The 27981-nt window shown below is 52.6% G+C and overlaps 3 protein-coding genes across 3 annotated transcripts; 2 read left to right on the top strand and 1 right to left on the bottom strand.

Annotated features, from left to right (window-relative positions):
- Positions 1–304: 304 nt before the first annotated feature.
- On the top strand, positions 305–7257 carry LOC131215934 (uncharacterized). The gene is made up of 3 exons (XM_058210329.1): positions 305–309; positions 6240–6839; positions 6906–7257. Exons 1-3 carry the CDS (start codon positions 305–307, stop codon positions 7255–7257), a joined length of 957 nt encoding a protein of 318 aa, XP_058066312.1.
- Positions 7258–7587: 330 nt separating this feature from the next.
- On the bottom strand, positions 7588–8449 carry LOC131216715 (probable protein BRICK1-B). Its single transcript, XM_058211272.1, has 2 exons — positions 8283–8449; positions 7588–8205 (listed from the first exon to the last, which is right to left on the bottom strand). The coding sequence occupies exons 1-2, from the start codon at positions 8398–8400 to the stop codon at positions 8096–8098; spliced, it is 228 nt and encodes a 75-aa protein (XP_058067255.1). The 5' UTR covers positions 8401–8449; the 3' UTR covers positions 7588–8095.
- Positions 8450–23707: 15258 nt separating this feature from the next.
- On the top strand, positions 23708–27743 carry LOC131215933 (arf-GAP with ANK repeat and PH domain-containing protein cnt-2-like). The gene is made up of 10 exons (XM_058210328.1): positions 23708–23984; positions 24055–24190; positions 24253–24409; positions 24480–25009; positions 25092–25208; positions 25292–25392; positions 26380–26471; positions 27121–27313; positions 27416–27516; positions 27585–27743. The coding sequence occupies exons 1-10, from the start codon at positions 23708–23710 to the stop codon at positions 27741–27743; spliced, it is 1863 nt and encodes a 620-aa protein (XP_058066311.1).
- Positions 27744–27981: the final 238 nt, after the last annotated feature.

Here is a 27981-nt window from a genome sequence, read left to right as displayed (position 1 = left end):
GCACTTTAGTACAAATTAATCATCAATTAAGGTGCACGGGCCCCTCTCGTGAACGGGTGTTTCAAATTAATCCATTTTCCGTTTTTCCATAAACCCAACCCGTCCGGATTCAATCGACCGCGAAGAGCGAGGCACGGGTTTTCGTTCAAGTGAACCACCCCGCGGTGAAAGTGCTCCTGCTTACTTTCCGTTTCGGTCGCTGCCAGCTCCTCCACCGGATAGATCTCGGATAGTCATCGGAACGGATTAGGAACGGGCGGTAGATCATCAGTTCTTCTGTTCGTCACGCCGCTAGTCGAACAAAATGAGGTAAGTTGAGCGGGTTTTTGGTGATTTTGGGTTGCTTATTATGCAACTAACGATGGTAACGATGACTTTCGGTTACTGGTTTTAGTACAGGAAATCAAGTTTAATGCAAAACAGCGTAAAACTGGGATCTGTTATGAAAACGAAACGGAATAGTTTTCAAAATCGATGAAAAGCTCCAATTGAAGGACTCTTTAGCACTTATTGTTGTAATTTCCAACACCAATAAGAGTGATTATATTGTTTTGTGGTCTTAGTAAATTGAGTTAACGAAAATGGAGTCTATCTTCAAGAGAAGTTTCATAAACTGTCTCATCTGCGAAGGAAGAGACAAAGGGATCTAACCCAATACGAACGAAACAAATTATCAATCCATAAATCAAATCGTAGGCACAACAAACACTTCATTCAGCACTAAAACAATCGGTCCCTTGAATGGCTTGCATTCATCGGTAATCGGGCCGGATTGGGCAATCGCTTCGCTTATCCACCACAACGCGAATGGGAAGCTTCTAGACCCGAGCACACTCCCCAGAGCAACCAAATCGAATCCGGACCAAATTTCGTCATGTATGAACCCACAGATCGGCCCCGGCCCCGGAGGGAAGCGCTCAACTCCCCGGCCACGTACAAACGTGTAGCTGGCGGGCATTATTGCCTGCTCTGCAGCCGTCGGGTCGGGGAGCAGGTCGTGTCCGGAGTGCCCGATTTCGACGGGCGACGCGCGCTCAAATCGCTCGCCCAGGCCCTCTGACACTAATGTTGACGACATCACGTCACGCTCGCGGTCGGCAAAAACACTGGCTGGTTGGCCGCTCCGAAACTCCGTTGGTTCCGATTTCCTAACCTGCGCGCCCGCGCGCACCCCCAAGAAGATAATGCTGCCGCAGGGCAGGAGTGCGGTGCAGTGAGCCTTTTTTCCTTTACCGAATGCTAATCGCCCGGAATGTGAGGTAATAAATCAAACCCACCCGTGTCTTCGGGCCGTTGACAAAGTGATTGGCCCATTTCGCCCGTTTCGCGTGTCTCTCATTGGCTCGCGGGCCGGCGGAGACCGTCCTTTCTTCGCCCCGAAGGATTTGGGGCTACACAAAACTGGGTGACGGTCGCCAGCACCGTTGAACCACATTTCCAAATTGCCCCGATGTGCCCCGAGGCGCTTGCCGAATGAATGGGTTCGCGGTTACCAAAATAAAACGCCGAAAAGAGCCTCCGGGGGCAGGGCACAAGATGCCGCGTATTACCGCGTGCCGCTTTTACGTTTTGTAACCGAGCGAAGTTGTTGAAGATCCGTCGCCAACGGTCACAGACCACCTTTGCTCCGATCGGTTGTGTTCGAAGTTGGATTTCCTTCCTTTTGGCACCTTTGGCAGCTAAAAAAATAAGAACTCCCGTCCCTACGTACCTTAATTGAACCCAAAACCCACGAATTGGCCACGAATCGGTGGCACGAATCATTAGTGCCGATGAAATAACGCACCTGAACGCCCGGGGATTGCATCATCATCAACCGAGGACAGCCCTGAGGACATGAAAGACGTAAAACCGACTGACCAACTAACCGGACCAACGCTGGCGGGGTGGTCCAGAATCGACGCTGCGTTGAGCGCCGCAAAAGGACAAAAAAGCGGGAACATAACCCTCCGGCCAGCGGACCAGTGCGATCGTATACCCGCACCGCCGCCAGTTATCTAACAGTGGACCAGGACCGGACCCGGCTCGGGCCCGGTTTTGGAAGCTGAGGCCCTCATCGGTAGTTACATGCTCCTTGCAGGTGGATCAAATCGATTGGCTTTTACTTTCTTTTCCTTCTCCCAAGTCGAACACTTTCTTCGGCACCCGGGTCCAGAGACCTGGACCCGGGGAGCCTTATGCGCACCATGCTCCGAGATGATCATTATTTAAACATGTCTTTTTCTGCACGCACCGCGTGCACCGTCCGAAAACTGGACCACGGAGGGCTCATAAATAAGTCGACATCCTTCGCGCGCGAGCGCTGCGTTTATGTAACGCCCCGGGGCCCCTTCCTCGGGTACATGGGGATTGATTTTTCGTGATCCATTTCGAGCAGAATGCCGCATGCGGCACCCTGCCGGCTATTCTGTGTGTGGGGACGGTGTTTTGCGGGCTCCACCAAAAATGGTCACTTCTACACATTAACCTAAAACATAACCTGTACGAGCCCGGGCAAGCCCCAGCTGATCCTCGAAGTGCACCTACCACCGCGATCGGTAACCCTCCCGGGCCCACAACTCGAGCTGTCGTAACAGGAGAAGCAGCGCTTCACCATCTGTATCCTACCTGCGCGGTTCGTCGTTTCACAATCGTCCAACTCGCCAGGCGGCATGCCCGGGGTACCGTGTGCCAGTGAAATTCCCACGGCTCGGGGTCGCAACGCATCTCGCGCGGGAGATCGAAGATGTACCATCACTCAAGCAGGGTTCGCCATTTCGATGCACGATTGACCGACCCGCGGGGAGCGAGAGAGAGACCTAAAACGAAAGAAACAGATACGGGGAGGGCTTCAGAAAATTGGACTGGCTGCCCGGTGGTGGCACTGGATGAAGCCGTTCGGCTGCAAATTGTTGATAAATGATCGCGTAACGGGCCGGTCGGGCCGGGGAAAACGAGCTGGAAAAACGGAGGTGGAGAGTTGCTAAAGATCATGCCTGGCTACCACTACCACAGCGCGTCCCCGTGACATGATGAGCCGACGCAAAGGTGTCCCACTGCCGCGCGCGGTGATTAATGAGCCAAACAACTTCGCTCCATCACGGGTGCAATTGGATTCTCGTTCGAAACGTCCAGCGCCAAGCGGTGGCTATGAAATTAATTGGCCGCCAGTTGGTGCCGCGCGAGAATACCATAAGTGAGGTGGCCCCGGGTCGAACCGGATTCGGACGTGTTCGAGTGTGTTGGATAAGAACTAAAGATGGCGGCGACTGAAAATGCCAATGACAGCTACGCACTGGGGCGATGGCTACTAGATCGCCCGCTTGATGTGAGGCTCATCGCGCTCCGGCTACTAGATGGCGCGGACGAACGTTTAAGCTCCAGCCCTAAGGAGGAGCTAAGCGGGAGTCCCATGTGGGCTACCTTCGCGCACCGAGCCACCCTGTGGGTTTAAACTTCCTACGTTCCCAGACATTCCCCAAGAGTTTGTCTCAATTACATCGCCTTACCGGTGATTGAGAAACGCTAATTACCGACGATCTCTGCAGACTCGCGGAGGATCGAATCTCGCGAGTCATTAGTATTCCAAATTGCACACCCCGGCGAAGGACAGAAGGTGCGGCCAGGCTGTGATGCAAGTGCCTCGAAGGTGCAACTCATCGGTCTGTGTGGTTTTAGACGATTGGAAACGAATGCAACCCGAAACCCTCCGTCAATCACCACCGGTGAACCCCCGGGAGGAGTACTGGGGAGTGTTCCGTTCGACACTTTCTATAGGATCCGGTCCGCCTCTGTAGCCTACCTTATTGTTCTTCTTCTGGTAGGCTTAGGCTCCATTTCCTGACCACGGCGAGCGAGACTTTCACACACGTGCGCGAAAGCCACCGACTGCGCCAAGAGCCCGCGTTGCATTGTGAGGACCTAGTCTTCGACAGCCAAAACTACCGGAACTAACCGGGGCCACCGGATACTGTGACCAGCGGCCGTACAGACATTAAAATCAAGCCGCCAAGTGTAACATAATGAGGCGGAAAACATTCGTCATTCGCCATTTCCTTTTCCACGACCGGAGGCTGAGCTCCGGGTTTTGGCCCACGCTTTTATTATGCTCGCTCGCTCTTTCTCTCTCTACATTGCTTTCTTTCTTCCTTTGGTGGTTGGGTCTTTGTTTGGATATTTTCCATATTTTTGCTCACTTTTCGTTCATTTTCGCCATCACCCACAAGAGGCCAATTATTCAATTCAGAGCTCCTCATAGAAATTGGAAGTGGCGCCAAGTTTCACCAAACCAATTTGTTGTTTATTTATTTCGAAAACTTAGGCACACGTGGATTTGACCATGCGTGTAGCGTTTAAAAACCGTACGAAAGGTGCGTTCGGAAGCCGATCCGTTGGGCTGTTGGATTACGAAAAGAAATTGTGTTCGCTCGCCTCATTTTCGGAAAGGAAACGTGCTCGTAGCGACACGGCACAGGGCCAGAACTTCCGGAACCAGGCGAACGGGATACTGCGCGAATTGGTGAAAGTGTTTCCCCAGACAAAATTGCCAGAAGTGGCACTTTCAACCGGGAGGTTCCGCGGGAGAGTTGGAATAAATTAGGAAAAATTGGTGGTGCCAGTCCCTATCCTATTAAAAGGCGGTTGATTAAGTCGTTAAGTGAACGTGAATGGTAAATAGAAAACACCTTTCAAAACTCATCGAACCAGTGTGTGCAAAGTTTTGGGGCCGTTTAAAGCCAGGCGCAAATGAAAACAATACTCGACACACGCCCCTCTTGGGCACTTTGCACAGTTGCCGCCAGTGGCCTTGAGACCGCGTGCGGTGCAGCATGGCCCATTGTTTCACGTGGCACCAGCAACATAATGCCTCTTAATGCTCGCGCCGGCAAATGAGCCACGTAACGCGCGTGTGTCTGAATCTTCGATTCGATTCGATCTTCGCGATTGGATGGGTGGAGATTCCCTTCCAATCTACCCGAGCGGGAGATCCAAGAAGAAGGTCAGAAGCACCGGCCAGAAGGCATCGCTTAGGTTAAAGTAGGTTATCAAGAAGATCGCACGGCGATCGCCGCTACGCTTACTAACAGGTACATTTTGCACCATCTCGTGGATGTCGCGTCTCGATCGTAGCGATCGCCCTTCGTGATCGCTTCGAGCGTTACGCGTGCATGTGAGAAAAACAATCGATCGGTCATAAAGGAAACATAAAGCATCATAACGCTAAAACGGCGCTTGGGAGTTTCAAAACATATCCGTTGCCGTCATCGTCGTCGTCATGGCCGGTGGTGGCCGTTTCTCATCACAAGACGGAAGCCATCTGTCGGTCTTGTTTATGAAAGATGTGTCCAATCGAGCGGCGGGGACAGTTGGCACCCCAAACTCCGATCATGGGGGCCTCCCCCATTGTCGGGCTTAATTAAGGTTTCAAAAATCGTGCACGGTGCGATCATATGCATCATCGGTGTTCCCGTTCGCGGCTCACGCCGAACACCATTTGTTTTTTTCTTGCATGATATAAGCTGAAATTCGATCGCCTCCTCTTCGACTTTCATCACTCAGCCGTGATCGCTCGTGGCCCGTGTGTCTGTATGACGAAAAAGATCAGATAAAAGCCACCATTTGTCATCTCCAAAGCTGCTGCCGAGTGCCTGCCCGTGAAGGGGTGGCCAGTTAATAAATACCTCGGTGTCGGTGGTGACGCTGCTGACATTTAGTTGCAGGACCGATCTCAGGGACGGAGACACTCCGGACTGCACAACGCCGGCGCTTTTTGAGCAATTTTAAGAAACCCCATTCCGAAAAGGGGTGGTGGGTGCCCACGCGAACGTTGCGTAAGAGGGTCGCTTACGCACAGCGCACGCAGCAAAGAGCAAAAACCCGGCACATGGCCGGACCCGGACCACGTGTGCAGGTGGATGGTGGTGGGATACTTCGTAGGCCGCCATTTGAAGATGCAAATGTGCACTCTGTGTCTGTGCTAGTTGTTCCTTGTGAATTTCCTCGTGCATTGATTGTGCGAATTGGCCACACCCAAAGGTCATGACCCTCGGTGGGGGGCTGCGTTGTGAAAATGGTTGGGTTGAGCACAATGATCGGTTTGTCCCACGTCGCACCATGCATGTGTGGCCCCCTCTCGGTCTCTCTCGCTCGCTTACTGTAATTAGACAATTTTCCGTTTGTTAATTGAACATTGTTCGATGCGATGCGGGTTGGAGAAAGTTTTCCCATCACTTGCCTTACCCTCGTGTGGTCTTCCGCAGATTGACCGTGCGCGCGTGCTGTGGACTGCTGCTGTTGTGTGCAGTGTCAGGCCAGCAGTACAAACAGCAATCCCCGTCGACGGTATCGTCGACGCAGTTGGACTCGGCATCAGCCGCCGCCGGTAACGTGGCGTACCGGGCCCGCCCGTACTCGACGCAATACGGCAGCAGCTCGTCCGAGGAGGAAGAGGACGATCGGCCGGTGGCGTCCTACACGAGCGGACGCCAGCAGCAGCAGTCGAGCCTGAAGAAGAGCTTCAAGAAACCGTCGTACTCGAGCGAGGAACTCGAACAGGAGGAGGAACCGGACCGGCTGACGGTGCTGCTGGAGAAGTCGCAGTTCCAGTGTGCCGGCCGTACCACCGGCTACTACGCGGACGAGAGCCTCAGCTGCGAGGTGTTCCACTACTGCCAGGAGAACCAGAAACACTCGTGGATCTGCCCGGAAGGGTTCACCTTCCACCAGGTGCACCTGATCTGCATGCCGCCCTCGGGCGATAACATCTGCGAGCAGTCGTCCAAGTACCACTTCGTCAACGATTATCTCTACAAACCGATCAACATGGAGGAGCATATGACGAAACCGAACGTTACACTAAGGTCGGTTTGCCCGGTCGATCCACGTGCACGTGTAATAGCTTTCCTTTCCCCCCCTCCTTTCCGCAGGTACTCGGAGCGGTACTATCCGGAAAATTTCTACGTTGACGAGCGCCACTACGACGAAGAGCGTATTCTGCGCCAGCATGAGGAGCGTCACCAGCCGCAGCACCAGCAGCAGCCCGCGAAGCAGCCGTACCACCAGCAGCAGACGATCCGGAAGCAGCCGGTGTACGCCACGACACCTTCCTCCTACCGGCTGTCGTCACCACAACCGACCCACAGTGTCTACAGTTCGCCGGAAGAGATCAACATCTCGCTGCAGCAACGGCGACCGACGTCACAGCCCCTGTCGTACAGCGCCTCGAGCACGCCGCGGTACGAGGACGACGCGGAATACGATAGCTACGAGCGGAAATAGGCCATCGTGGGCGTTGCTGGAACAAAACAATCATTGTCGAATTCAGTTCCACTCCGCTCGCCAGGGGCAGCAGCATTCATTTAATCTGTAGAATCCCGTGTTTTCCCCCCCATCGTTCCCCTTTTTCGAAACCTCTGGCCTGTGCCAGCTTCGATTCCATTTTTTAATCCATTGTTTTATCGTTTTAATCGTGTTAAGCCGAGTCAAGCGAAGGCGCAGTCAGTTGCATGAGGACTGCGCACGATGTCCCTTCTTTCTTCCGTTCGAATGTGTCGTCAGCGTGGCGTTCGCGCGGCGCCTTGTTTCGTCGCGTGTTAAGGTTGAAAAAATAAAGTTAAATATTTATTTTTTTCATTTATCGAACTTTTAACCTAGTCCCTAGCTTCTGGTGAGGTGACATGATGACGGCAGAGAGAACTGAATATCAAAACGCCCGCCATTTTTGCGGATGTAGAAGTGCCTTTTTTGCGCTGCGAAATCTATTAACCTAGAAAGAACGGTATGAAGCCAAACGAAACGTATAAATAAACGCTATCAAAAGGCTCGTTGCGATCGGCAAGGATCGAGCCAATGTCCATTCCACGCTTGCCCTTTGCTGGAGATATCTCCCTTCCCTAGCACATGCTCTCACTCTCTATCACTACTCGCGCTGTCGACACCCATGCCTCGGTTGCTTTGATAAACCTTTATGAAATCAGCATCCCGTTGAACACACGTCGGTCACGGCTGGTTGTCTACAACAACGCAACGCGGGGTCGGCCAGCCCGGCTGCTGCGACGGCGGATCGGGCAGAAGAAGGTTTGTTATGGTCCCGGGACGGGATGTTGATTGGTTACTACTATTGCAACGTTTCGCCTTTCGTGACGCACGCCTCCAGATAATCGATTCTTCGCTCCAGCGTGGTCAGCTTCTCGTTCAGCACCGCTAGCCGTGACCGGCAGGACATGTCTGGGTTTGTGGGGGAAAAGCAGCAAATTAACAAAACTCGAAAGTTGCTCCGGAGCTCCGCGTACCGAGCTACGAACCGAACGAGTTCAGGAAGTCCGTGATGCGTTTGATGCTGGCCGTTATCACCTCGATGTACTCTCGGTTGGCCCAGTCTTGGTGAATTTGTTTCTGAATTGCTTCTCGATGGGCATCCATTTTCGCTCGTTGGCCACTTAACAAACTATTTCCACGCTAATGGTTTCAATTTACGCACTGTTTACGTGCGTTCGCGATTGTGACGGCTTCGACAGTTGACAGCCCGGTACGCTTCCCGTTCGTTTATTACGGTGCGTTCGGAGATCCACTTCAGAAGCAGGGCACTTTGTTTACAGCGGCACACGCGGTGAGCTTTTGAGCATACGAGAGCTTTTAAGCCGCTCGGTGAAGTGCGATTCAAATATCATTATTTTACCGGCACAGAATAAAATGTTTTCAACGTTTTATGGAATATTTAATAACGAAACTGAATGCTGAAGGATGCCTTTGGAAGCAGCGTGTTTGTAGAAAAATAGTTTTCAACACACCACAATCGAAAAATGCTGTCAATGTAAATGAAATGAATGTGTGCGGAACCAATAACACACCAACACCAGACCTTCCTATCGACAGCCTGTTTGATTCCGATCAGCTGGACCCGAGTCACGCTGGAAAAGTGTGCAATGCGCACGTTTTCTGAGCATAACACAAAACGTGCACACGGACCGAAGGACCCGACCGACCGACCGACTCTCTCAATCTAACCGTCCGCTGCTCCCTAGCGAGCATTTTACTAGCGGAAAACTTGCACCAAGCCATTGCTCGGGGCATTGCCCATCCGCACCCTGCGCCCTAGATTCCTCTCTTTCATCCGGGTTGCCCTTCGGGTTTTGCACAGATAAATTGGTACACTTTCCATGCTGCTCAACGTAAGTATCGCTTCTCGTTTCGACGACAGAATAGAATGACGACCCCCCATCATTATTGCGCCCTCTCATCTCGTTATTCAAAATCAGACACTTGAATTAGCCCGAAAAGTCGGCCTCATCTTTCCCGCATTGACATGTGCCACAGTGCCAGTGCCTCTGCTGACATCGCTTCACGTTAAGTGCCGCCGCCACTAATGGGGGATTTTGTGCTGCAGCTACACGCACTTTGTCCACGACAACTGACCGCGAAGATATCACCCCTCATCTGCCCCCTATTAAGAGCCCTCTATTCAGAAACTCATCGACGCACTTTGCGGCTCCCCCTCGGGGGCTACGAAAGCTTGAATGGAGACCCCTTCAAAACCCTTGTCGGCCGTTTCGTTTGATGGACGCGCGGCGCAGAGAACCCCCCCACGGGGTGCGGGAGCATTTTTGCTCGATTTTTTCTTCCCTTTCGACCACCACAAACACATGTGTCGAGTAGTGGCTGGCCACCTCCTCAACAGTTGGGTGAGATTCCGGCCCGGATGCGCGCAAATGAGACGGACCGAGGGCACGAGGACGAAACTAGTACCCGACCCGAGAGAGAGCCAACTTCGGGTTCGTCCCGTCCGTCGTCTCGGCGGGCGGGAAAATCGGAGAAAATCGCTGGCAATCGTGTCGGAAATCGCCGTTCCGCCGCCCCGTTCGGTCACTCGCGCGATTCCCATCAATCATCTCCGCCGCTGTGGCTGCGCTCGCCATTGCCACTCTCGCCGCCGCCACCGAGGACGAGCAGCAAGCCGAGGCTAGCGGGCCACCACCAGTTCGGTAAGGAGAGCGAACCAGATCGGTCGTCCTTGATCGCCCAGGATAATTCGCCACGCAAGCGGTGGCACTCGTTCGGTCCGCTACACGGCCACGGCCTGCCCACTGCCAAAGCGCGGACACGGAGTGTGCGTATTTGCTGAGATTCGCGTAACGACTTCCAGAGTGTACAAAGATTTTCCTCTTCCGTGTGCGGTTTTGTGCCTCAACTTCCTGGTCAAGATTCTCCATCATCCCTGGACAGCATCCGCATCGCGTGGGTGTATGTGTACTTACTGTTTGTGTGCCACGGTTTTCATCCCCCTCAACCTCAGTGTGCCAGTGAGTGTCCTGTAGTGCTCTGACCAGTTTTCGCCACTTCCGGTTTGACAGCCCCCGAGCGAAGGTGGTCGCAGTTTTCCGTTTCCTGCAAAGAAAATAGCGTTGAGTGAAGTGCCAAAAAGGTGCATAAGATTCGTGTCCGTCCGTCATCGTCTCGTCGTTACACGCTGTGCGCCAAGCACGTGACGGGAATGCCCCAACAAACGGGTGGAGGGTGTCGCATCCTTCATGATCCGACCCCCACCAGAGCAGCTCAAGATTTTTGCTACGTTGCGGAAAATTAAATTTAATGGTCGATAGCGACGGAGACCACCTGCGGCGTTCGGCGCACCAATATCCTTTGGGAACTCGCCGGGATTGAGTGTCCATTGACGGATCCACTGGGGAGCCGCGGGACCCAAATTCCCGGCGGGTGGGCGGTCCCTTCGTCAGAAGATCCTTAGCCGGCACGGTGGGGAGTTAAAAGGTCTCGTCGTCGCTTCAGACGAGAGATCGTAGGCCACCCATCGCATCGCTCTGCTTTGCGGAAGCCGAAAAGGGGGAAGAAAAAGGCACGGCGCGCACAACTTCCGGTGCCAAACATAAACACATTTCGGCTGTAACACGCGACATGAAAGCACGGAACAGCATAAAACCGGAAGACGCGCCCGAGTGCTGTGTGCTGTGTGTGTTGGCCCCGAGGATATTGACGGGAACGCCACGCGCCACCTTTTATCTTCCGCGACTAGGACGACGTTGACGGTTTTCCGGACTCTTTCCCTCTGCTCCGGGTGGGTTGTACTACGTGGCGACACAGCGTGGAAAAACAGCTTCGGAAGCTCTCTTTGCGCCAGCAAACGCATGGCGTTTAGCGATTCCTTTTTGTGATCGGAGGGGACACAAAAAAACCCCCGTTCCGGCATTGCATAAACTTTCTCCACCGTACTACAATGCCTTCTACCTGCCCCTCTCTCTCTTTCTATCATATTCTGCCGGTTTTTTCCGCTTTTCCACTATTTGTTTTCGATACACACCGTCCTCCAGAGGCCCAAAGATCTGCAAACGATATCCGCTGCCTGGCGATATGTTCATGTGCGTGTGGGTGTGTGCCTGCAGGAAAACCCACGCCATGCCGATTCGGGGATCGAGAAAATCAAATTCCCGTCTTCCACGAATGCCGCCCGTTTTCTGCGCGATTTACCATCTATTATTGACGGGCCCATTTTCCATCGACAAAGGACTGGCAAACTTCGGCACACAAACAAAAAGTTCCGTCGATTTTCCTTCTCTGCCCACCGCGTCGGCCGGTGTCCTTGAAAAAAGAATGGAATGATGGAAAAAGGAAGTGTTTTAAATCGTGTGTTCTTCCCTGATTCCAGTGGCAAACAAGCCGAAATCGGCCCCACATCCTTGATTGTGCAAGTTCGCGAAACTTCTTGAAATGCTCGTTGATCAGCCGTCGGCGATTCGCGCCCCAGTTCCTCCCGCCGCCGGGTGGCTCGATTAATCTTTTATCGCTTGCGGTAACTTTTCGCCTCATTACATTCCATTTTTCCGAAACACACGGCTGGGCCGGCTGTGTTTGGCTTGGTACAGTCAAAATGGACCTCGCAGCGAACCAACCATTTTCCTGGTCCATTTCTGCTTACGCAGCTTCGAATTGGCAATCGAATTTACCTGCTCTGCCTGCGGCTGCTGCCGAGATCTGCTGATGTAGTGGCGATAAAGGCGCTCCGGAAAGAATTCCCCGGTATGACCGGGGCCGCCTACAAAGAAAGCCGGAAAATTGACAGTGGGATGATAATGTGGCGTCGGAAGGCAGGAGAAAAGGCAGGAGACTAGCGCGCACCGGGCAAAGCGATTTTCCATTTTCCCCAGCGGCAACGGCATGATAATCGTGATTACGCGCGCGACTTGCTAAACAAAATGTTGTCGTCGTTGCTCGGTGGCGCCGGCGACGATGATCGGTTCGGTGCCGCTCGGGGAGTTGTGTAGAAGCTCGTGATAAATCGAAAAGATGTGGCTTCCCGAAATCTCGCCCCGTGCCGAGGCCATTGTGCGGAGAGCATGATTGGCAATAAAAGCACCACAAACGGCAGCACGCACGTACGCACGCCGCAGTTACTTTGCAGATTTCCTCCGCCCGGCCGAACGAACCGTAATCGGAAAAATAAATTTGTGGCTCGGATTTAATCATCATTTGGCCGGGAAGCTACTCGCCTGCGCGCGGGAAACAGGTTCGTTCCATTTTTATGTTCTCCACCAGGGAGGTTTTCAACAACTGAGCAGCAACACGTGCCTTTAGTCTTTGCTGAGACCTGTGTTTCCGTTTAATGCTCGGCTCAAGTACCGTATTTCAGTCCCATTTGGAACGCTTCAGATTCAGAAGAGATCGATTCATTCTTGAAGGAAATACACTTTCAAGAACTGTTAACGGGTCCGGGACTAGCGGTTGATTGTTAGGGGCAGTATTCACAACTGAAAATATATCAGAATTATCATAGCTAGGGCATCGTTTGCATTACTGAGAATAATGATCCACCGAAGAGCTTCCGAAAATACCGGGACGCGATTTCGAGAAACCACAGTCAATGGTACTCCGATGGAATTATCAGATTACCCATAAAACGAAGAAAGATTATAGTTGATAATGGACAACAAAGAGCCTTCCTGATTTTAACTTGAACGAAAAATTCCTTCCTAAAACCGGAACACAACCGTTGAATGGACAATATTGACTGACAACTGAGTGATGTTGAAGGCAAAAAAGGACTCACATGGATTGACATTCTGGCATGCGTGTGAGAACATAGTAGGATGTAAAAGGTTCGCGAATGTGTTTGACAGGAGAATCAGTTGCTTGGCAGATGCCCAAACTTTGTAAGGATATCGGATGGTGATATGCTTTGAGTGTACTTATTTACCGGTTGCATTGTCCTGCACGCCAATATGTAAAGCGAAGTCTGTCCCAGTGACAGGATATTGGAACCATCCAGCCGTCGGTTGAAGGACTAGACCGAAAAAACCCCTACAATATCTGTGAGCCGATGTTCGGAACATCAACATTATGATGCCCCATCAAAACCCACTCACTCGCAGAGGCCCTTAGAGGCGGCCCCGTGAAGGATGATGAAGATGTGTGCGCTGTGTGTGCCACCCACAGCAGCACCGGAGCGCAGCGCCCGTGGCGAGCAACGTGACGGCGGGAAATGAACAGCTGAATTCGATGCCCTTCGATGCCATCGACAACGCTCGGTGGGAAGCTGTGCCGGGCCGGGCCGGTCCGGGGGCTGGTTTTCAGACCATCAAATGTCGTCCATTACCGGATGATGGTGGTGGCCTCCATAACGATGTTGAACATGGATTGGCGAGCGTTGAAGCGCGCCCGAAAAGCCGACGTACAACACTGGTGTGCCCAGGCGAATGTCACGTGCACGTTGACGGAAATGAAGCTTACGGTGCGCCCACAAGAACCAAGCGCCCCAATCTGATCTGAAACGCCCAGGGTACAGGGATAATTCCTGAATGCGTGTTACCACCCGGGCGAGCAACGCTTACACGGCGATGATGTACGATTTTCATCGAGAGAAGCGCGAGGAAAATCAATCAAAAGCGTGAAACGAACTCGGACATCATAAACGGTCCTACCTCTTGATGGGCGTCCTCTTGAACGAGGAAGATAGTTCATTCGCCGTCCGCGGAAATCGCGACTCGACGGTACTTGACGTTGGTCGGAAAATTAGCGCTAGAGCCTGCCTCCTAGAGACCGCTTTGACCAGGGCCCGATGCGATGGTGCTCTTCATCAGGCGGCCACAGTTTTTTTGGGTCCGTTTCCCATCAACTGGCGAAGGGACGATCCGAACGCAACCCGCAACATCTCTGTAATCGATCTGACAACGGCGCAGCGCATCTCTGTGTTCGGGCCTTCGAGGGCTATGCTGGACAAGTGTTGACGTAGAGGCGGCACAGTGTGACGAGTGAGCTCCTGGAATACGACCGGTCCTTGCTTGGATGGCCTTTTCGGGGATGCTTGTTTCAAACGAAGACCAATTATTCGGTTCGCCCCAATAGAGGTGGTCTAAAGCGTTTGAAAGAATTGCCCAGTAAGTTCCTTCTAGTACCTTAATTTTACTATAAATCATATTCAAGAGACGTACTATAACTTATCTTGAAATTATTAAAAACGGTAACACTTGTTCCCGGGGACATACTGCAGTAGCCGTGGTAATTGGGAACCGATTGACACCAGACCGGATATCTAATGCTGTCCAACGACAATCTAATACAAACAACAAGTCTAAGAACCATCTGGACTAAGAATGGAATTCTTCGCCCTATCTTTATGTCTCATACCGAGAAGATGAACTTTTCCCATTGTCCAACTTCTTTACTGCCGTCTGTAGCACCAGACAGCCAAACCAGCCGGTCAAACCGACCAGCGAGACGGTTTGTATGTCCTTTATTGCCAATTTAGCGCACAAACGTCCGACATTACGCTCCACGACGACAACGGCGAGACTTGATTTGTCCCCTTTGCTTGTCGGGATGGTCGTCGGGGTCCTCCGCTGTGCCTGACGCAAACGTAATTTAAAGCACTTTACGCGGTGCGCGCGAGCGAATCGATCAAAATTGCGTTAAGTTCTCCGTTTCCAGCCGGCGAGCCGGAGAACGTTGTAAAATTGAATGTATAAAATTTACCATCACGGACGGCGCAACACCCCACACTGGAGGCTGGGTTTTGCGCGAAACGGATGGCGATGATTGATAGGGGCCTCGTTGAGTCCTCCCGAGGATCGTGATGCGTTGGGGGGCTTCACAATTGCCCATAATTTTGGGCGAAGTTTGTTAAACAAATTTTAACTTTTTATCGGCATCATTAGGGGGAACATATCTGTCTGATGTCGTATTAAAGTTCAAAACTCATTCTCCCACTCTCTTTCTCTCTCTCTGTGCACGAAACAATCCCCGGTAGGTCATTACTTGGCACCGGATTACATTAAAAGACTGCAGGAACATCGCTTCATCCTCCAACAGGCCCAACCGAAATAAGGACACACAACGAAGCAAAAAAAAATGGCAGAACGGCAGGGAGGCAATCCTAGGATCCAATGGGACCGCAAGGCTGGTTGCAAAGAAATGGCTCGTCTTGCCAACGTCTTTGTGTTCGGCCGTCGCAGAATGGGTTGCTCGTGGCAGAATGGGATCGACATTTATTTCCAACTTCCTTTCTTGGGGCTCCAACTTTTCGCCGTTTGAAACGGACGCCCGAAAAAAGGCGCGCCATTTCTTCTCGCTGCGCTACGCTGCGATGCCGGAAGCGCCCGGAGTTCGAGGATGTTCGCCCAGCGAACGAAGGAGTAATCGCTTTAAATAAATTATGCCTGCGCCTCGGCGCGACACACACGGAACGGGACAAAGTTTCCGAAGCAAAGATCGACATGCACGTCTGTGTATGTGTGTTGCGAGAAGAGTTTATTGGGTTTCTTAATTTATTTTCAAAGCGGTAAAGGACTTCACCGCAGTCCTGGCTCCGTATTTTGGGCCCCATAATCCGATGTACGCCCCGACACGAATTGACGCAGAGTTCGCACCGCACAAAAAGGCGTCCTCGTCCTCGGCACACACAAATCGAATTTTTGGTGCTTGAAACTCTCTGTGGTTTGTGGTGTGAACGAAAGGTAGCGGTTCCCGCTGCGGGTTTACTGCTGGTGATCGGTCCCCGGAAGTCGGATATCGATCGGCGGATCGAGGCGGCAAAACCCCCTGCGCTGAAATATGTACTCCAGGAGCCAACTTTTTGGATTGGGTGAAAATATTTGGCAGCATCTCCTACAACCTGGGGAACATTCCCTGGGATTCCCTTCTGGGAAACCTATCGGAACCCACCTACTTGGGGAAATCTTATTCAAGATCATCTGCGGGGAATAAGTTTAACAAAAGGCATTTTTTTGCTGGAGGAAACAGAACAACAAAATGGCAGATTACTGATAGCTCAGCTAAGTTTTGAGCCCTCCTTCGCGGGGAGGACTACATTGACAGGACATGTGTCGAGGTAGTTCAACCTTCCGATTGGTGATTATATTGAAGCGCAATAACTTTCTGCAGCAGTTTATAATGGATGTAGCTCCCAGTCGATCCCACCACAATGAACCAAATCATATTCATCATTCTGGAACTAGAAACTTGACTGTGACTTCATACCGATTTGCAATGAGTGCTCGTTTCATGCCAAGAGTTTTAGCGGCCGTTTTTCGCATGGAAAAGGATTGGAACAAGAGTGCAAATGAGTCTATCCGATAAACATTAAACTTCACAACAACGAAGGGCACTCCAACGCTAACAAATACCCCAACAAAAAAGGCAATTAGTGGGTAGCAACAGGTGAACTGTACTACTAAGCCGAGTGGCCATTTGAAGGCAAACGGAAGCGTGCACCAAATAGAATGAGCGAAAGGGAAACGCAGATTTTCCGAAAAGCGCCCCGCATAGAGGGGGACAGAAGATTCATTCAACCATTGGCAGTCGCCAACAGATTACACGAAGAGAGGGAAAAAAACTTTCTTTCACCGCCGAAGGCGATGGAAAAACTTTTGGTGTGCCGTCAACACAATTTCTTTGAAGCGAACTGAAAAGCTGCCCGTTGTGGGCGCGTCGCGAAGGATAATTTGAAATTCGATATCCGATAACGGTTGGCCGCGAGTTGGCTTTCATCTTCACCCCAAAAACTTTGGCCGGTCGAGGTCGAAAGCCATCGACATCACTTCGCGCAGCGGAAAGGGAAGACAAAATGGGTAAATAAATGGTCGATCCGACAGCCCAACAGTCTGACGACTCATCCCGGATAGCGCGCGGTTGGCCGCCATGATTGCTTTACAGCAGCAGTTGGTTATCCTTTTTCGGGTGGCCCACACTGGCTTCTGACTAACACGAAGCCCAAACTTCGCTGCTCCTGGGTGTCATTTATCTCTCGAAGAATGGCTGCTTTAGAAAACGACCGAGAACGCCATTTTCGCCATCAATCGTATGACCGGAAACCGGCCGTGCCCGGCCCGGAAATGATGAAATTCGCGCACTGAAAAATGCATAAAAAATTAGGTCAATGTTTTGCTCACACACCCAAACACACGTACACACAGAGGACGATCCGAGGTGCCGGGGCGCTTAAGGGTGTTGATGGCTTACAGTGGGTTGCTTGCTGAATTCATTTAGAATCCGACCCCCCTGGGAATGGCGGGGATCCCTCTCGTCGGATTGGCTCTAATTACGATTTAATTCAAATTAATGTCGCTCGAATCCAATTCATGGCACGCTTAAAATGCGATTACTGGCACCCACTACCACCAGCGGCCTGCGCCAACCCCCAACTCGTTGAGCTCGAACGGTTGGCGACCGCAAAAGGATATTAGAGGCCTCAGCTACAGCGTTTTATCGCAGCGAAAGGCGGCCATAAAACAGATAAAACACCGTTTCCCGTCTTCTCGGTTCCAATCTCACATTTTTATTGCCAACCGAGCACAGCAAGAAACAGTGGCTCGTGAAGCCGCTGGAGGCTGCCTTCCAGAGGCCGGACACGCGAATGAATTTACATTGTCGAGTGGAATCCGCTTCCAATTGTCGAGTTGCCCCCCGACGACTTCCGTGCTCCGTCATCGCTTTAATCGCTAAATTGGTTCCGTTCCGTTTCCCCTCCCGGACACAGTAAGTAAGTACACCTGCCTGACTTGCCGTTGCGATGGGCGTAACAAGGATTATTGATTGATTCCCCGTTGGGTGGGCATTCGATTGCATCCCCGCGACACGCACACACCATACACTGCCTCTCTCTCGCTCTGTTTGTGAAGTGAAATGTGGGGCTATGGCCCCCAACAGCTCAGGCGGACCCAATTAATTAGCCAAGATCCTCTCGGCCGACCTTCGTGTTCCAAGACGGACACGGGATCACATTCCCGGGGCCACAGGGCGACCCTAGCACCGGCTCCGGGAAGTGGACGTCAATGGTGGATGCGGTTTGTTTGTTGTGTTGATTGTTTGCCAAGCATTACTGGGAAGGCCAGCGTCGGCGCCAGGCCCCTGTCGAAAGGTAACCGAGATGGATTATGGAATTATTACGCGTAGCAGCAGCAGATCAACAAACATGGAACCCCAATTACACATAAATACACGCTCTCTCTCTGTGTGGTCCGTGGTCCTTGCTCCTCGAGCATGTCCGAGTGTTTGTTGGAATTGAGTGAGACAACTTATATAAACTTTGCGTGAGACGACGTTCGGACGATTGCAACATAAAGCAGAGCACATGTTGCCGAACAAATCGTGTGGTAGTGTTCCGAAGTAGCCTTACAGCTCCCGAGGCCACCACCTTTAAGAAACAAAATGGCGAACGCCTGGCGGGTTTCGAGAAGGAGGACAGATTGGCGAGACAACAAAAGCCCGTGGGTTCTTCTTCGCTCGTCGGTACAAACGGAGCCTTGGTTCGCAGTAAAAATGGTTCCATTTATCCTCCCTTCGGTGAAATTTAATCATCACACAGTGCGCTGAAGATTCTGATTGAAAAATTGAATTGGTTTCGGGTATTCGGTGTGGGCTGCTGGGTGGGTTCCGATATCCAACTGTCCAACCGACCGCTACATTTGTGTCCTTTCGCTACTGGGACTGAACCTTCGCGCTAAGTTCTCCATCAATGTTGATCCCTTCCACATCCACGGACTGGAACCATTTTCAGGCAAATATTTCAATTACACTCATCTGACCGGGCAGGATACCAGATACCAGCTGGGAGAAGCTTAAATTCCTCTACGCGGTGCACCCAATCAAAACGCCGTCCTGTCTGCCGTACACCCGAAGCCGAACGTCCTGTTGAAGTCTGGTGGTTTTAAGCTACCGCCCCGTGGTCCGGCCTGAGGTGCATTCAATTAATGCGACCATAGCAACGACCGACCGACCAACGATGTGTCAACGATGGTCATAAAGCAACCACGCCATGCCATCCCACGCTGGACCGGCTGGCTGGTCTTGTTCTGACACGGTCTACCAGCCCCGTCGGACTTCCGACGGGGCCGAATAATACGACGCCACAAAGCCCGGCCAGGCCAGCCGCTTGTTAGCTGCTCGACACTGCACACACTTTGTTGACGTTGATGAACTACACAATGCACAGCACAGCACCGGTGCAACATGATGCCACTTCCGGTCGTCCTCCGAGAGCCCCTCGCCCACGTGTCGGGGCTGCGGCTTCACCGGAAGTAGCCACACCAGAACCACCACTGGCACCAGCGCGGGCCGGCGGGATGATCAATCCTTTGCAACAAGTTCTACTACGCCATCGGTCACCCGTTCGCCCCACTATACTAATGGCCTCCTCCCTCCCGTGCAGGAAACGGGGTAATTATGCGGCACAGTCGTCACACAGAAACTGGGGAGCCGGGCGGGCGACGCCGATGAGGTTCGAAAGATGAGAATAATTGACTCGTTTACCCGCGCACCTGCACCTGGTGTTCCGGGAACTCCCTGCAGTGTAGCATCTGGGTCCTCATCGTTCGCCGCTTGGTCGGCGCCACTTCAAAACTTCTCGACAGAGAGCAACACTTGGCCTGGCACGCCCGGGGAAGCTCACCGGCGGAAGTCGATCGATACAGGGATATAGACGCTCTCTATATCCGGTCGGCAAACTACTTCCTCACAATATACCCGCCCGACCGGGATCCGCACCCGCGGGTAACTTCCCTCTATTTCCGTCCGAAGGAAACTAATCCTAAAACGAGACAAACTGTGAGCGACTTTGTGCAGATTACCCCGTCTCTTACCTTGGCGCTGTTGTGTATGTCCGGAAAGAAACTTTGCCGGAGCCAGTGTCGTCGGTGCTCGGTGGTCTGTCAACCCAGCTTCCTGGCTAATCAAATTCAATCCACCCCGTCCGACGTCCGACGAGTCCGTGCCTCGACGCCTGGGCGCGCTTAATCAAGCTTGGAGCTGAAAGAAACCGAATCAGCGGCAATTTTTGCATTAATGAAATTGATCGCACCCCGCAAGAAACAAGATGGCCGCCTTTCAAGTCCGCGTCGTACTCTCGCTCTTGTGGGACGGGACCAAAAAATTGCAAATTGCTTCCCACCAGGCCTGGGATGTAACTTCTTTCCACCCATTGAATACTTGGCAAGGCGGGCAGAAAAAGTTACCACGAGAGGTTGGAACGTAATAACTTGCGTTCAAAGGGACTGTTTGCGTAACACGAAACTCTTGCCAACTCCGCAGAGTGGTTGGGGTTTGACTCCGGGATGGAGATGAGCAGAAGACACTTCTTGGCCGGCCTCCGGTTTCAATGTCCAGTTTTGGTCCGCGGTGAAGTTGAAGATCTCCCGAACTTCCGGCAATACCGAGAGTGTTGTAGTTTTCCAAAAGCATGATGCAAACTAATGTGTTACCGGTCGAAAGGGCGAGACCCACCAGCGACACATCAAACTCTGCGCACCCTGGCGGGGAACCAATATGAAGGAACCGTGTTTATGGTTCCATTATGCGCTACGGGGAGTGCCCCACCAGGACCCGGGGGCCAGGACGCGAGCTGATTGAACCGCGACTCTTTTGTCCTCGGTCGGCCTCATGCAGTCATGGCCCGTAAAAGTATACGCCCTCCAATAGGGTACGGCGGTACGAAATTAACTCACTCAACGGAAAGGGGCACCATTTTATGAGCCAGGACACGGTTTTGGACCACCCGGTGTTGCCACACCGCGAGGGCCTCCCTCCCTTTTTGGGTCACAACCAATCAAAGTGGGACCGAAGCACCACAAAGCCCGCAGCTGCCCGCACACAAAGGATGTGCCACGTTGATCCTTTCGCCACGCCACGAGGCCAGGACAGATTGCCGTACGGGCGGCGTGCAAAAAAGTGAGTTCATTATGATTGACGGTTAAATATGAAAATTTCAATCAACGCCCCAAAGGACGACGACAGCAGAAAAGAAGACGACCGAAACAAAGATGGCGTCCCGGGCGACTAACCAAAAGTGTCAAAAGGAGACGACACCCAGGTACACCCGTCGGGGATTTGGTTCATTAAACGGCCCCACCACCGTTCACAGGACCCACCTGGTTGTGCCGATGATAGAGGGATGGGGGATGTTTCGCCCTGTTCCTGGCACCGAAATTTGGCTAATGTTAAGCCCGCTCATCATCGGCCACATCAGGGACATCTGCTATCCAGCATCACCATTTTGTAATCTCCCCGGCCCGGCCCGGCCCGGCGATAAGCCTAATGAATAAAACATCCGCCGAGATCCGCGGCCAAGCGCCCTAGCGCCGCCTTAGGAATCAGGATCGCCGGAAATGGATCGCCAACGCGCGCTCGGCCAACCGTTCTTCGCGAGAAGCTGGGGGGAATTTTCGTGAAACAGTACCGAAACTAAAGCTGAGCCGGGCCGAAAAGTGGTGAAGGTAGGCTTTCAAAGGCTCACTTTTGGCGTGTGGCGTTACTGGGAGTTGGTGATTTTAAGTTATTCGTCACCATGCGCGGCTCCCCTTTCGGGTCTGTAAAAAGGAAAATATGATGGTCATAATATTATGGAACGCTAATCAGTGCAAACGTCAGACAAAACGAAGTAAGCCGTTCCTGCAAGCCAAAGATATTCTGTCAGATGATTTTGGGTGGACCATTTAAAGTGGAAGCATTTGTTTCTTTAAAAAAACAATTTTTAAAAATATTTTTATGGTGTTCATTTGAAAAATCGTTTATGCTGGTCAAAGGAGATTTGTTATAATCACTTCTTAGAAATGATACCGCGCCAATGAATCATCTCTGACCTTAGTAACCAAATGTGCCTTTCTTTCGGCTTTCGTCAGATTTGGCGGCAATGGCTGAGCAAATATTGTTCTTGAGCGCAGTTTGAATCCTTGGCTTGTTACTCGATCTGACAGCTAATGTCAACGATATTAGGTTGCCCAATATTTCCATTTTAAATTTCCCACCCTGTATAGGCCTTAGACCTTAGAAGAGGTAATATGGCAATGGGTTCACTACTGTCCACTGACTAACCGTCTTCAATTTAAAGATTATTTCCACAAAATCAAAACCCTGAACTAGCTTCACCACTCAGGGAACCACCTGTTAAGGTCCGCCCCAAGCTCTCGAGTCCAAAGTCGAGCCCGAACTCAGTCCGGGGCGGCTCCCGGCTCGAAATGTGTCAACGCGGGATGAACCGGGACAAGATTAATGTATTGGCAAATTTTATTTTCACACGCTACCCACCCAAACCACACCACTTCCGGTGAGCGTGGTTGTGTCGTGGGACGTGGCCACACGCAACATAATTCTTCATCCAGTTCATCTGTTTCAGGCAGGCAGCGGCCAAAAGTTGTAATCGCGACGCGGTAAAGTTGTCACACCCCGAGTCCCCGACCGGACCGGACCGAAGTGTGACCGGAAGTTGGGAGCGCCTACGTCCACCACGTGCGGCGTCGCCTATCAAATACCTTTCATCTACTTCCTTCGCACGCGTTCGCCGGACGATCGATTTGGACGGCGCCCGTAATGACGAACCCAGGGATTTGCTATGGCTCGTCAACCGGCCGGCCGGCGAGTTCCGGGACGATTTGTAGCACTGCACTGGGGATGTGTAGGTTGGCGTGGAGTGTTGTAATGTAATTTCCCGACCCGAGCAGGTCCCTAATCTTCCGGTTCCCGGCGCTACCCGTGGTACGCTAGCTGGTCCCTCTTCAGGGCGCGCGCGCTTCGACATCATTTCCGGTCCAAGCCGTGGCCCGGCGTCCGATGGAAGAGCGTCCTTCTGGACTCGTTTTCCCTGTGGCCTATAATTGTAAGGCCCCCTCCATCCGTCCGACATCGACCGGCGCGTCCTTTTTCACAAATCCTACCCTGCCTGCCTGCCTTGATGAAGATTTATCAGAGGGTGAACAACGGCCACCACCGGGCCCGGTCGGTGCCGGAGTAAGCCAGGAGGATGAACCTTCACGGCGGTGGCCACCTTCACGTCGGACACCGACGAAAACGGAAAAAGGGACCCAGAATGGGATTTGGTGTCGAACAACGGCGCGTGATTTAGCGAACACACCCGACGCGTACGGGCGGGCGGGAGCCACAACAAGGGACACTGCCAAACCCTTTGTGTCTACCCCCGGGTAAAGGGGTCCCCCGGGGGTCCGTTTTGATGGATGATTGGTTTTTCGGGCCGTTCCACGTCGACTGGTGTCGACCACCACAAATATCGATCTATACAGGGACCAGGGGAGACCCCAGGGAACAGTACTCCAGGACGGTACGGGGCGAAAAAAAAGGTACGGGGCGTATCAAATTTCACGTGTGTGGCATTTCCAGGTGATGGCATTCGAGGTAGCCCATCGTCGTAAGTGATTGGCTGGATGCTAATGAAGTGAAGTGTGCGAGAGACATGTAGCCTGCTTGAGCAGGACCAGAACCGTACACAGCACCGGGGCGCAACATGGATGATGGGCAGCCGACACCAACGAGGAAGCCCGCCTTGGCCAACCCCGGTAGGTCCGGTGGCGCCCGGCGCGACCTGAAGAAAACCCACGCGGACTCGTGGCCGAGCAGTAGCAGTATCACCAGCAAGCGCACCTCGTTGCCGGCCAGCCCGAAGATCATCAAAACCACCGAAGATGACGTCGGCGACGTGTTCGACTACCGCAGCCCGACGCCCGTGACCACCCCGTCGACGGTGGAGCTCGACTACGTGGCCATCAGTCCACGGTTTGAGCGTAAGGCCTGCGTGTGATCCTGGTCCCGAGAGCTCCTGTCTGTGACTCCTGTGTGTCCCTCTTTTCCCAGGCAAGCGGTTCGAGTTCTGCTATCCCTCCGTCTCGAAGGAAGACTTCTCCAACAGCATATCAATCGACACGCACGACATCGATCGGGCGAAGAAACGAATTTATCCCAGCAAAACGCCGGACAACTCGCTCGAGAAGTAAGCAGCCGCCGGTCCGGCTCAGTCCCCAAGAGCTTCTATTCCTTCGTTCTCCTCCGCAGTGAATCCATACTGGATGGCTCGATGGCAAGCTGTAGCTCACCGGGCCACAGTAGCTCGGCCGTGACCCGGACCAAGTCTCCGTCGGTCTCACCGCGACACTCGCGCCGCCAGCTCAACAGCGAAACGATCAACATCATCTCGAACCCCGGTTACCAGGTAGGGCAAGGGATGTCCTGAGTGTACTGAGTCTACTTACTGGTCAACCTCCGCCTCTTCCCAAACGCAGGTTCTGAGGAACTCCCACTCGACGCTCGATCGGACCTGCTCGGACAGTGTGGTGTCGCTGGTGTGCCGCAAGTCCACCAGCGATCTGACGCAGGCCAGCGATGCCGCCATGATGATCGGTGTCGGAGGCGGCGGCGGCGGTGGGGGTCGTCCGGGTCGGCGACGCAGCAGCCACAAGGGGGGCGGGCTCGCCTTCCTGGCCAGCCGGAAGGGTTCGCGGGACTCGATCAAAAGTGCGTGCGGTTCCAACGCGTCCGTGTTCTCGAACGAAGACCTTGGCCCGCTGGCGTTCCAGGCGTCGGCTCGGGGGCGCCAGCGGCGAACGTCCAACTTCCTGGAGCTTCCGGTGCCGGACCACGCGCGGCCACGCGTTTGCTCGCTGCCGGAGCGACCGTACAATCCGCGCCAGAGCGACGATCTGTACCGGTTGCGGCACTTCTCGATCAGCAAGGGCACGGTCGTGAACTGTGGCGACTCGATCATCTCGCGGCGGTCCAAGAGTAACACCAGCGTCAACTCGACCGCCAGCCGGTAAGTCGAGGGAGCGCAGGATGGCGCAGCCTAAGGTGACGTCAAGTGACACATTCCCAATCTCGTCCTCAACACCGAACAGGGCCAGCGAAAGGTCGCCCTTTGAAGGATCGTGCTGCGGTGGAGGGTACGCCACCGTCGACTCGCTTCCATCGTCCCACGGCGATGAGGACGACGAGAGTGAACCCATCCCTACCAGGTAACCAGGACGCAAACCCAGGACCCTTTCCAAAGTATTAATCCTAAGCGAATCCTCGCGATCTTTGGATCTACTTCCGCCAGGTACCGCGTGGTGATGCTGGGTGACTCTGGCGTTGGCAAGACGGCACTGGTTTCACAGTTTATGACGTCCGAGTACATGCACACGTATGATGCTAGCCTTGGTAAGTAGCCAAGTGTTGTTCCTATGAAAGGTATAAAGTCCCTATTTGAAGTAGTGGACTGTATTGGGCGAGAATTCCACATAGACTAGACACTAAGGGGGTTAGCATTTGAGCAAATAATTGATTAGTAGAAAAGAACTTTACAGCAAAACAGGTTGAACTGTGTAAAGCTTAGCAGTTGGGGCACAATAACTGCCATGGCAGTTATCATCATTCACATCAAAGAGTCAACTTATACTAAACCTAATCTACATGAAACACGACCCGTGGCTCACGGTCCGGAAACGGACGCTCCACGTGGGATCAGAACAGTTCAAGAACGTAACATAGTTTCCAAGCTACAGTAAGCATACGCTCATTACGGAATCGCCTATTATTACGTTACTTTGTTAATTAATCAGCATTGGTTAATGTGGAGCCGCGCCGCCAGTGGCCAAACGGAGGAGTGAAAAATTTGCTCCCACAACATTTCACGGGCACCATAACAGCCTCATCGTCTAACAATCCACCGCACGAAACTGTAATGTTTCAATCACCGAGTGCGCCCCCGGCCCGGGCTGGCCGGGACTATCTGAGGGGGACGGTGGGCCAAAGGTTAATTTGATGAGACCTAATTATGTGCAAAAACGAAAAGTGGGTTACAACATATGATCCTCTCTCGGAGGCGGCCACAGACAGACAAGAACAGGCACACGGGCAATTTGAGACTCCGATTCCGAGAAAACACCGGAGGTGCTTCAAGGGTTGCTCCGCGGTCTGTGCGAGTTGAACAATTTTCCAGAACGTGAAGCGAGGCACGTCGGGGCCACGGCTCCGTGGTCGGTCGGTAGCATGATTAATTTTGATGCCCAAAGGAGAGCGGCTTCTTCGGGGCCGTTGAGGCGGCAAGCCATAATTAACATCGCCCGGGTGGCTGCGATGCTTGCTTCAATCGGTTTCTGTGTTTTTTCCCGATTTTCCGATTCCATTTGACACGATTCTTCCCAGATGATGAGTTCGGCGAGAAGACCGTCAGTGTGCTGCTGGACACCGAGGAGTCCGAGATGATATTCATCGATCACCCGAACGTGGAAATGAGTGTAAGTATCTGAGTTTGAGTGGTTAGAATAAAAAAAACTGTGTCGCAGATGAGCTCATGGATCAAAGCAGCTGCGACTGCTATGAAGTACGTAGTAGGCCCAGAGTGCGACTCTTAATCGAGTTTTCATAGTATCAACTTGGTCTGTAGACCGATAATCTGTTAAATATTTAAAACCATATTTGCTGAATAATCGAATTTCGGCTACATTATCCAACCATCCCACGGCAAGTCTATTCCCCCATGGCAGAAGTGGAATAATTTGCATTAATCTAATTTACACTCGAACGCCACTCGGCTCTATCTTTCATTTACGCTTAATTTTCCGATTCAAATTCCGACTTGAGTTTTTCCCCACAAGAGAGAGAGAGAAAAATGAAAGCAATCGTATCGTGCCGTGCAGTTCCGCTAGAACTTTCTGATTGTCTGGGGCGCAAAAACGCTTCGATTCGCTCGCCACGGAATGGCACCCAAGCATCGCACATTGCAAATATGTTTGATGATGGTCGAAACGTGACAATTTCCAAGGTCGTGGCCGATTGGCCTTCTTCCACCACCGAGCGCAATGTTGACCAATATTGGCCGATTGGATGCTGCCGGTCCGGCCTGCACCTATGCACACGAATGCATAAACGTTCCACATTCCGCAGGTGGAAAACTCGTTGTCAACGTACGAACCGCACGCCTGCGTCGTCGTCTACTCGATCGTCGATCGGAACTCGTTCCGGGTGGCGGAGGAAATACTCAACTACCTCTGGTCCGAGCACTACACGAAGGAAAAGGCGGTCATCATCGCGGCCAACAAGTCGGACCTGGCGCGAGCCCGAGTCATCACCACGGCCGGTAAGCCGAGGGGGCAGGGAAACCGGACATACAGCAGAGTGACCTATAATCGGGGCACGGGTTGGGACACTTTTGTGTGCCATTTGTTTTTTTTTTTTGCAGAGGGCAAACACTTGGCCACTTCGCGTGAGGCAAAGTTTATCGAAACTTCGAGCGGAATTCAGCACAACGTCGACGAGCTGCTAGTCGGGGTGCTCAAACAGGTAAGTCCGCCTGTCACTCCCGTTACGGTAATGGTGCTAAATTTATCTCCGCCACGTCCACCGGACAGATACGCCTGAAGGAGCAGCGCGAGAAGCGGGCCAGTGCCACGAACCTGCGGAACTCGCGCACCCAAATGTCGCTACACATCGCCAAGGAGATTCTGCACAAAATCTGTCTCACCGACATCACAAAGTCGAAGAGCTGCGAGAACCTGCACGTCCTCTAAGGCCGTGTACGAAGGACGCGTACTTGGAGGATCCCACATGAACCGTCGGAAGCCGAGAAGCCGGACCGAGTTTTCCCACCGAGAAACTAGGAAACGTCGGAAGGACTACCGGAGGACACCGGAGATCGTTGGCAACATTTATAAGAAGAGAACCGAAACAAATAGAACTCTACTTCCTTACGCGCGCTATCGCACTTCTCTACATCAGCAAAGACTGGCATATATACACAAGGGGAAA

Source organism: Anopheles bellator, chromosome 1 (genome assembly GCF_943735745.2).
Source record: "Anopheles bellator chromosome 1, idAnoBellAS_SP24_06.2, whole genome shotgun sequence".
Lineage (NCBI taxonomy): Eukaryota > Metazoa > Arthropoda > Insecta > Diptera > Culicidae > Anopheles > Anopheles bellator.
This window is presented reverse-complemented; position numbering and strand designations above follow the sequence as displayed.

Excerpts from the sequence above, each read along its gene's own strand:
- LOC131215934 (XM_058210329.1), top strand. Across the intron at positions 6,840-6,905 it reads AAACCGAACGTTACACTAAG|GTACTCGGAGCGGTACTATC; the intron begins GTCGGTTTGCCC and ends TCCTTTCCGCAG.
- LOC131216715 (XM_058211272.1), bottom strand. The coding sequence starts at position 8,400 with ATGGATGCCCATCGAGAAGCAATTCAGAAACAAATTCACCAAGACTGG. Across the intron at positions 8,206-8,282 it reads GGACTTCCTGAACTCGTTCG|ACATGTCCTGCCGGTCACGG; the intron begins GTTCGTAGCTCG and ends CCACAAACCCAG.
- LOC131215933 (XM_058210328.1), top strand. The coding sequence starts at position 23,708 with ATGGATGATGGGCAGCCGACACCAACGAGGAAGCCCGCCTTGGCCAAC. Across the intron at positions 24,191-24,252 it reads CCGGACAACTCGCTCGAGAA|TGAATCCATACTGGATGGCT; the intron begins GTAAGCAGCCGC and ends TCTCCTCCGCAG. Across the intron at positions 24,410-24,479 it reads TCTCGAACCCCGGTTACCAG|GTTCTGAGGAACTCCCACTC; the intron begins GTAGGGCAAGGG and ends TCCCAAACGCAG.